Genomic DNA, 10,788 nt, shown 5'->3' with positions numbered 1-10,788 from the left:
GTCCGTCCTATCTCCCCCCCGGGATTTACGCCCATGGTTGCATGTGTACTCTGTTAGCACTTAGTTTTTATCTGAAAAACATTTTAGAGCATATATACAGAGCTCCTGTGATAGAACTTCAGTGAGAGGTTCATATATGGATCTACACCGAGTTTGATGGACAGTCTTCAAACTATAGCTCGCACAATGCGCGTTTAGTGTCGTGTATGCAAAACCGAGCAAACAAAGCTGTGATGGACTTGTGTGCCAACAGTCTGCAATCCATGCAAACACAAACACTCCAATCAACACTGTGCGTTCACACACACGGCAGTGGAAAAATGTCGACGCAGTGAAAGAGTGATCCAAAATAGAGCTTTTAATCAGTTTAATGTCGACTGTCAATGCGAAAAAAAAAAATAACAATAATAATAATAATACAAATAATAATAATACGTTTGAATACATCAAATACATAACAACTTTTTACAAAGTGCTCGAGGAGATTCTGGAGAAAAGAAGGAATAAAAAGGAAAAAAAATAGTTCCAGTTTTAAAAGAAAAATGTTAAGTACTGTACGTTTGAAGATTTTTTTTGGAGGGGGTGCCCTCACACGAGGGACACGTTGTCCATGGCGCAGCCGCACTTCTCCACAATCATGTTGGGAAACTCGGCCACTTCGATCTCGGTGTACTCGCCCTTCTTCACCAGGTACATCATGGGCAGCGGCGCGCTCTCCACCGCCGCGCATTTGCGCGCTCCGTACGCGTGCGGCGCGCGCTGCGGCTGCCTGCAGCTCCCCGCGCACCGGAACGCGCGGTAACCCGCGGGCTCGATCACCCAATACTGCGTCCAGGTCAGAGCGCGGAAGTTGATGAAATGCTCCTCACGGCAGCACGTCTCCCTGCTTTTGCTTGGCTCGCAGTCGCCCTGGGAGCTGGAGGAAAAATACAAATACTTTTATTAGTTTAAATGCAAATTATTCCAATAAAAGACTAAATACGTATGCGTTCCCACACAAAAAAACCGCTCTAAAGTGCAAAGATGTTTTTGTACCCAGCCGCACAGGAAAGCGTTTTATTTCAAAATAAAAAAATTAATTTCTGCCTGTGCCAATTTCCCCACACTTGTTACAGTAGCAGTTTCTTATTCCCTAAGCTTCGAAAAATGCAGCTCGCACTGATTCTGCATGATGAATGAATGATGCATAAGTTGCATGAGATGAATTCATGATGCATGATTAATCGTATATGTATAACAGTAATATAATGCACGTTTTTGCGCGTGACAATATAAAAACACTCCCGATCGTGCTTGGAAAAATTGCTTGAAACGGGTCCGTGATTAAATAAATAAATAAATAAATCAAAAATCATGGACCGTTGTCCTAAAGACACCATATGGAAAATTGCATGGATTTTCCAAAGGATTTTTTTTTTTTCAAGTGACAAAACACACCGAACACACTTTCTTGAAATAGACATCTATCATATATAATTATACATATGCTCACCCAAACTCTTCCAGGTTCAGTGTGTAGAGGACGAGCTCAGGTTTGCCCAGGATGTCGCTCGGCTCCTGGGTGCTAAACTGGACGCTCTTGGCCATTTCCGCTGCGTAACTGCCGTGTCTCTCGCCCTCGATCCACACCTCCAGGTGCATTGGTGTGTTCCTCTCGCTCTTGGACCAGTAATGTACAGCCTGTGTGACATCGAAGCTCTTCCAGCCCGACTCATGGATGGGAATCAACCTGAGGGCACAAGGTAACCGCGCACATTGAGTGTCAGGCAGTCAGGGGGGGGCAGACAGCTGCAACACCAAGGACATCATCTGGAGTTGGACGTACCTGGAGTCAACGAGGGAAGTGCGGTTCGAGCCGTTCCCGAGCACCTCCACCCAGTAGACGCTGACCCGCGCGTTGTTGACCGGCCTCTGGCCCTTCCTCTCGGGCATGGCTCGCTTGTGTGGCGCTTTCTTGTAAAGCTTCAGCTCGGCCATGGTCACCTCGCTGTTGTCGGGAATCCTCGAGGTCATCTCGAACACCACGCGCTGACGAGTTGTGTCGGAATACACGAACTCCCCGGAGATGTCTGCAAAAAGTAACACCGATGAAGTGAGCCACCTCTCCAAACGCGTTGCGCGCGCATTTTCTAAAGGTGTCACACCACTAACACCATCACCAACAGCCCCACTAATACCTCTAACCACCAACACCCCCAATAATAAGAATAAAAATGATGAAGATGATGATGGCACGATGGCTTACCTGCGTTGCCTGGAATGCCGCGTAAAATCCCTGCCAGACTGGGCAGAGAGCGGCGCCTCCTCTCGTGGTGAAGCTTCAGCATAGACACATATTTGCTCTTCACGTGCGCAGGCACCACAAGGTTCTCCAGGTCCCGCTTGTGTATCTGAGGAACCTCGTCGAGTCCGAGCTTTTTCAGCAGGGCGTCTTTCATGTCGTCCTGCGTAAACGCGTGCCCCAGGGTCAGAACAACCGCACAGAGGAAGCAGGAGATCAAAGTCGAAGCCATGCTTATCTCCCGAGAAGTTATTGAAGCTCTTTAGTCCTTCTGGCACACAGTGGAAATTAAACACTGGCGCTTTGACAGCCAGCTTCGCACTTTATAGGCATCCGAGACACACACACACGCACACACCCCCGCCCTCGATTCCCTCCTCAACAAAGCTGAAAGGGTGGGTGTGTGTATGCGTGTGTGTATGGGTGTGTATCTGACATCAGGGGGTGGTAAGGGGGGCGACATAGCAAACATGTACATAATGTGCTTAAATTTGACGACCCATGAGTCATTCAGTCATTGAAATTTCCATGTAACTCTTGGTTAATTATACAATAGTATGAGCATTTAAAGGGGATCGAAGGCACAATGTTCCTTCGAAAAGGCTTGGCTCCTATAATAACCTGATTTTCAGTAAAATAAAATGCTGTCAAAATGGAATTATGGCAAATAAATGTAACTGGGTGAGATTGTTGAAAATACATGTGCCTGCTATGCAAATTCACTGCTTTACTACCAATGATCTAAGAAAACACTTGAGCAGGTGCATATGTCGTTGAAACCAATTCCTGACAAATATGACACATGATTGCCATTCACTATCTTCTGTATAGTCTCTGATTATTGATTCATTGCCATTCATCCAGACCTAGTAAACCTCGGCTTTCCAGTCCAGGTCATAGAAGTGTCACAGACCCACCCTTGTTCTTCATGTGTACATTCCCCCGGACAATGTAAAACATTCCTAGTCTGGCAAGTGGACATCTCGACTTATGTGTCTGACAGCCAGGTCTGGTGATCGACTTCAAACCTTAACTTCATGTCATAAGTCTTGGAAGGAAGTCCAAGCCGATGGGATGTTTATTCCAGGACTCCCACCCTGTTCCTACATCCCGAGATTAAAATTATTAGGCAAACAGACAGCTAATCCAGGGAGGCCATGCGGATGTGGATTGGGGAGCTCTTCACAGGTTGGTGATCATCTGATTCCATTGCCAAATTTGCCATGCCTTGTTTAGTCACACAAACATAAGAAAAGAGGCCGAGTGGCAGTGAGGGCCCACTGTCTGAGTTTGTGTATTGGCCCCCTCTATTTGCTCAGAGATGTCAGACAGACTGCTCGCAGCAAAGGAGGGCCAGATGACTTCTCTTGCGCTTGGAAAACGCGGCACACGAGGCTGAACCAGAGCTCGCTCGCGTGGTGTGCATGCATGCACAAATCCAAAGAACAGCCCAAGAGCAAGCCCAAACTTATAAAAGAGAAAGAGAAAGAACATATAACATCTTGTAGTGAAAGTTTTTTCATCCCAGACTCTGCATTTACATGGTTTTCTGTCAATAAAACTACATCCACACACTATCCCAATACACACACACACACACACACACACACACACACACACACACACACACACACACACACACTTTTTTTTCTCTTCCCAGCAAACTAGAAGGCCTAAATCCCTTGTGTGATATGTGTCAGTCTTCTCCCCTTCCCTTGTCAATTATCCACAGGCCCTTTGGTCCACAATAGGGGAACTTCTTATTCTCACAGCCCTTAATCAAAGGAAAGAGTGGAGCCCCAATCAACAAAACACGTGCTAATTAGCACCCGGGTTGTTGCATATGAATAGCGGGTCTGTTTAAACAGATCTCCGCCTCTGCCTTTGCTTCTGCTTCATAAAACAACAACCAGAGCCGATCCTATGACGTGCAACGACGCATGGTGTATTATTTTTTTTTAATGGAAGCACACACAAGATATGCTGAAGTGAACTAAACAAAACCCAAGCAGGCAACTGTATGTCACAAGTATATAGTTTCAGCACATCATACTACTTAATACACACATGCAGCACCTCTGATTTCACTCCTTACATGAGATCTTACATCAAATGTTTGACACCAAAGACATGATTAGCACCTTGTTTATCACCCTGTGGGTTTTTGTGATTGAAAGAGAGAGAGAGAGAGAGAGAGAGAGAGTGTGTGTGTGTGTGTGTGTGTGTGTGTGTGTGTGTGTGTGTGTTTGTGTGTGTTGGTATGGATTTGAAATCCTCACACAAGTCGAAAACAGTTCACAAGCTTTAGTACTCATGCATTGCTTTCACATATTTATGATGGAACACTACATTTTTTACATTTTTTTTAGAGTAAGTTCAAATCACATTAGCAGAATCCATCATACAAATATGATGTACTCATCATATCTGTACTCATGGTTCCTTCGACAAATACAATTATGATCCATAACCAGTAAGTCCATCATGAAATTATTCCTATCAAAACATAGGAAGTGGAAATTTATTGGAATCTGGATGCTTAATGACGTCCTAATGGTCCCTACTGGTGTCCAGTGGTTCCCAGCATGTGATCCACGATTGTCTAAAAATGGCCTGTTGGTCCTTAATGGCATGAGATAGAACATCTCTTTTAGAAGGTAGCACATGGCCAGTTGAGACCCTCAGAGATATAATGTTATAATTATTTTTAAGTGTATTACATATCTGTGGCCATAAGATGGCAGTAGTTCTCTTTTTTTCAATTCAATTTATTTCAAGTTTATTTCTTTAGAACTTTTCACAAAGGACATTGTCTCAAAGCAGCTTTACAGAATGTAAGAATGATAGAACAAAGATTTAAATTCATGAACTATGTATATTTATCCCCAATGAGCAAACCTGGGGTGACTGTGGCAAGGAAAAAGTTTAAAAAAAGAGGGAATTAGAAAGAAGAGAAACCAGAATCAAGGGGAACCTCATCTTCATCTGAGTGGCACCAAATGTCTATTTATTACAGTTAAACAATGTTGAGGTGTGCAGTAATGGTGATTCAATGCAAACAGTTTAGCAAACTGTTGAGATTAAACACAATCCAAATCCACCTCAAAGTGCCTGTGTTACTCTGTAATTTCATGGATCCCCAGACTGTTGATGTGAAACCATCCCCAGCTACACAGAGTAGCTTACAGTCGAAGAGAACACCATCAAGAGGCAGGCCGGGACAAAGTGTGCAGATCTGAGGAGAGGAGAGAAGAGGAGAGGAGAGGAGAGAGGAGAGAGAGAGAGGAGAGGAGAGGAGAGAGAGGAGAGGAGAGGAGAGGAGAGGAGGAGGAGGAGAGGAGAGGAGAGGAGGAGAGGAGAGGAGAGGAGAGAGGAGAGGAGAGGAGAGAGAGGAGAGGAGGAGAGGAGAGGAGAGGAGAGAGGAGAGGAGGAGAGGAGAGGAGAGGAGGAGGAGAGGAGGAGGAGAGGAGGAGAGGAGAGGAGAGAGAGGAGAGGAGAGGAGAGGAGAGGAGAGAGGAGAGGAGAGGAGAGGAGGAGGAGGAGAGGAGGAGAGGAGGAGAGGAGAGAGGAGGAGAGAGGAGAGGAGGAGAGGAGAGGAGGAGAGGAGAGGAGAGAGAGGAGGAGAGGAGAGAGGAGAGGAGAGGAGAGGAGAGGAGAGGAGAGGAGAGGAGAGGAGAGGAGAGGAGAGGAGAGGAGAGGAGAGGAGAGGAGAGGAGAGGAGAGGAGAGGAGAGGTTGCTGAACATTGGAATAAGTTTCAATCTTCTGGGAAGTTTTTTCACAAGATTTTAGCATGGGTTTATAGACAAGGTTAGTGAGATGGAGGTGAGAAAGTCTGGGGTTCATTCAGAGTTAGAGTTCATCCCAAAGGTGTTCAGTGGGGCATCATTATGTGGGAATAGATTTTGGCCTCTTGGTTCCAGTGAAGAGAAAATGTAATGACTTTTTAACACTGGCAGTCTCTGTATTTTTCTGTGGTGGCTTAAAGGTTAAGGCTCTGGTTTACTGATATCGGAAGACCATTAGTTCAAGCCCCAGCACTGGCAATCTGCCACTCTTGGGGCCCTTGAGCAAGGCCCCTAACCTTCTTTGCTCCATAGGTTCTGTAACATGGCTGACGCTCTGACCCCCCTTTTTCTAACAACCAGTGATATGCGAATAAAGAATTTCACTGTACTGTAATGTACATCTGACAAGTCAAAGCCTCTTTTTTTTCTTTTTTTTTATCAGCCATTTAGCACATTTTAATCTTCATAATATCCTCATTCAAACCTCCATAACTTTTATTTGTTTCACAAATCAATCCGAAATGGAGATTCTATGTGCAAAAAACTAAGTACACCTTATAATCCAATTGCTTGTAGAACCGCCTTTAGAAGCAATAACTTAATTGTGGAGGAATTTTGGCTCACACTTCTTTACAGTGTTGTTTCGGTTCATTGAGGTTTGTGAGCATTTGTTTACGCACAGTTCTCTTAAGGTCCTGCCACAGCATTCCAATCGAGCTAAGGTCTGGACTTTGACTGGGCCATTACAGCCTTGATTCTGTTCTTATCACAGCCATTGTGTTGTAGATTTGTTGGTTTGACTGAGAGCATTTCTCTGTTGCATGACAGAATTTTGGCCAAGCTTTAGCTGTCAGACTGAAGGTGTCCCATTTGACTCTAGAATACTTTGGTATACTTAGGAGTTCATGGTTGATTCAATGATTGCTAGGTACTCAGTTGCTGTGGCTGCAAAACAAGTCCAAATCATCACCCCAATCCACCACCTTGATTGACAGTCGGTATGAGGTGTTTATGCTGATATGGCATGTTTTGGTTTTGCCAAAGACGCTTTCTCTTGGCAACCCTTCCAAACAAACCAAACTTGTTCAATCTTTTTATAATTGTACTGTGATGAACTTCAACATTTAACATGCTAGCTGAGGCATGTAGAGTCTGACTTGTAACTCTTGGGACTTTTGCAATTTCTCTGAGCATTGCACGGTCTGACCTTAGAGTAAATTTGTTGGGACGCCCACTCCAGGGAAGATTGGCCACTGTCTTGAATGTTTTCTGCTTGTGAATAATCTTCCCTGTTGTAGAGCAATGAAAGAAACTGCCGTATAACCCTTTTCAGATTAATGGGCAGCAACAGTTGATTCTCTAATATCAATTCAATTCAATTTAATTTAATTAATTTTTATTTGTATAGCGCTTTTAACAATGAACATTGTCTCAAAGCAGCTTTACACAGATAATGTGGTGATTAAAAGTGAATATGTTCTAAGTTTGTCACTGATTAGCGAACCTGTGGTGACTGTGGCAAGAAAAAAACTCCTTTGGCATAAGGAAGAAACCTTGAGAGGAACCAGACTCAAGAGGGAACCCATCCTCATCTGGGTTGCACTAAATGTCCATTTATAGCAGATATACAATGTTGTGGGGTACAGTGATGATGATCAGAAGCGAAAAGTAGTCCTGAGTCAGTGTAGGAGACTGTTGACATTAACTACAGTCCAATCCATCCTCAAAGCTCCTGTTCTTACTCCGGAATTTCATGAAACCACCCAAGGTGTTGATGAGAAACCGTCCCAAGCTGCACAGAGTGGCCTCCAGTCGAAGAGAACACTATCCAGAAGCAAGCCTGGACAAAGTGGGAAGATCCACGAAGGGGAGAGGGGCAGGAACAGTGGTCACTGGAGCCTCAAGAGCAGGTTTAAAGAGAGAGAGAGAGAGAGAGAGAGAGAGAGAGAGAGAGAGAGAGAGAGAAGAGGGTGACAGGAAGAGAAGGATATGGATAAGTGTCCTTATTTTTGTATGAAAGTTAATGTCACTGTGCAGTTTGGACTCCGGCAAGACTCGCTATGGCAGCATAACTAAAAGGGAGAACCAGAAGGTAACACAGACATGAGGGATCTCTGGGATAAGCGACGACCCACCACACCACCGTCAACAAACCTGAGTGAACGTGTGAAAGTGAGGGGACGACAGCATACAAATGTGAATGTGAAGATCATTGCTGATATCATACACAAGACAGCTGAATGCTCCAGACCAGCAACTGCTAAAACTTTTTATATCGGCTTTTATTTCGATGGTCCTACTTGCCAATGATCAAATAATCAAGGGCATTTAATTAGTAGCATGCGACTGTTACTCAGCCTCTCAATTCCAATGGAAGTAAGTTTTGTCTTTCTTTTTGTACAATTAACAGTGATACTGTAATATATCAGGTTGTTGCTCATCTGAGGTTGTTGAGATTGCAAGATTTTTAAAATTTGTTAGCTTTTTCTTTATTTTGCACTGTTTTGCTTCCATTGGTCCACAGTAAGAACTGCAATCGCTGGCCCACTGAGGCAGAAGTTGTATTGCACAGTGCATGTTTTTTGGTGAAGGAAACACAGAGATGAGAGTTGGACAATTTTAGAATATTCCATGGCTGTCTTGTTGTTTTATAGAAAATTATTGAATTGAATCGAATACATCTTTCAAAAAGCAAAGTGTAAATGTAGACAGTGTGCTTGTAATATAGAGGTATATTTGCAAAGACTAGGAGAGAAAAAGGAGGATTAGGACAGATTTTCCAACCTCTCCCATTTTCCATTCAGGCCTTTTTTGGCGTTGTATTTTAGATGGTGTTGGGTTACAAAAGTTGTTGAAACCTATCAACCCTTTTTGCTGATATTTCATCAAATGCAGTTGGACAAAGATACTGTTCAATAGGAGCTGCTAGATTGAACCCTTAACCCTCAGTTGCATGAATGAGGTAACTGTGAGTTTCTTTGGATGAGAGCATCTGGCAAATGCCATGAATGTAAATGTACTATTTCCCCATCATAACCCAACCTCTCTGGATTTGGTCCATACTGGGCCTGTTTTTGTATTTATTTTTTGACTGATTGAAATGTAATGAACAGTACATCAGCATCTAATGCACCATTTTTGACCCCATTAGAGCTCCAACAGTGGCTAAAATGGCCATTTTCTCTCTCTGTCATGGGCACTGTAGATCACAGAGTTTTGGTGAATGACACTGATGTGATGCATTTTGATATTGAGTGAATGCTAATTGCCAGTTTTCACATACAACAAAGTGACAAACAATTATTGAAAGAAGCAAGGAATGTTTACAGTGTTTAATATAATGGAAGGATCTCAGTTTTGGACATCAACTCTAAACAGTGCATTTGTAGAACCTTGTGTCTTGTACCAGTGTCACTTGCTGAGCATTGTAATTTGTCTTCTTTCAATGTGTACATGGAGTAATATGACAGCATTAAAATTTCACATTTACAGTATATTACAATAGTAATAATTAGCCTCTACAATTTAGTTGACACAAACTGACATCAATTTGTAGTCTGTAGGTACATTTTGTGGTGGGGTCTGACCAGTGCTAAGCATAATTTGTATTCTCAATAATAAAATCATCAGTCTAATCTATGATTCGGATTGTTGGATTTTTGTAATTTTTATGCAACCAAGCAAGTTTTGCACAAAAGGAAGTGTTGATAAGAGAGCTGCTGGGATGTACAGAATCTTTTTTCCTGAATCTGAGGTTGTAAATGCAGGAGATGTAACACACTTGGAGAAAAGCACTGTCTAACCTCTTCCACATGCATATATTCAAAGATGCCCCTGATTGGTTGATGATTGACACAAAGTATGCCTTTTCATTTCTCCAACATGGATAATGTTTTTTTTTTAATAGCCTTTATTTGTCACATATACATTACAGCACAGTGAAATACTTTTCTTTATATCCCAGCTGATTCCAAAACTAGGGGCAGAGCACAGGGTCAGCTTTCGACAGCGCCCCTGGAGCACAGAGGGTTAAGGGCCCAAAAGTGGCACACTGGGGCTTGAACAGTAAACCAGTGCCTTAACCACTGAGCTACCAATCCCCTAGGTACACCAATACACTCAGATGAATAGGCTGAGACAATCACCTTTTGCTTTCAGTGGTCAAGTTTGAAGTAGTCAAAGTGCAACAACGCACAGAGAACACACACACACACACACACACACACACACACACACACACACACACATTGGTAGAACAATAAAAATAGTACCATATGACATCTTATAAAGTTATCTTTACATTGAGACTTTTATTGCAAAGTACATTTGTCTATGTCAGATCTACGCATCATACAGTTACATCTGGTGACTTATGAAAGTGTCATTTTTGTGTGGCGAGGTTACATTTGCATCTAAAATGTGATATTTATAGTATATTTTGTATGCTTTAAAACTGTATAATTTTGAGGTTGTATCTTAAGAGACTGGGAAGATATACAGCAATGGGACCAACCCACCCACAATTAGGTACATTTTTCATGAGAAAAAATCAATAAATAAATGGAAAATTATGTAATTGGTATTAATAAAAATATGAATATATAAGGATTGGTGTGGCATCATTCTAATTGCTTTATCACATTTTGTAGAAAAATTATGGAGCATAAACGAAAAAAGCATAAAAATTATTTTGATGTACTTCTGACCTGAAGCTGTATCT

General features: G+C 42.7%; 1 protein-coding gene across 1 annotated transcript; it reads right to left on the bottom strand.

Moving 5' to 3' along the window:
• lft1 (lefty1) lies at window positions 1-2,633 on the bottom strand. The gene is made up of 4 exons (XM_046836375.1): window positions 2,246-2,633; window positions 1,826-2,069; window positions 1,493-1,729; window positions 1-916 (listed from the first exon to the last, which is right to left on the bottom strand). The coding sequence occupies exons 1-4, from the start codon at window positions 2,511-2,513 to the stop codon at window positions 589-591; spliced, it is 1,077 nt and encodes a 358-aa protein (XP_046692331.1). The 5' UTR covers window positions 2,514-2,633; the 3' UTR covers window positions 1-588.
• Between the last annotated feature and the right edge of the window lie 8,155 nt (window positions 2,634-10,788).

This window comes from Silurus meridionalis, chromosome 23, assembly GCF_014805685.1.
Source record: "Silurus meridionalis isolate SWU-2019-XX chromosome 23, ASM1480568v1, whole genome shotgun sequence".
Taxonomy (NCBI): Eukaryota; Metazoa; Chordata; class Actinopteri; order Siluriformes; family Siluridae; genus Silurus; species Silurus meridionalis.
This window is presented reverse-complemented; position numbering and strand designations above follow the sequence as displayed.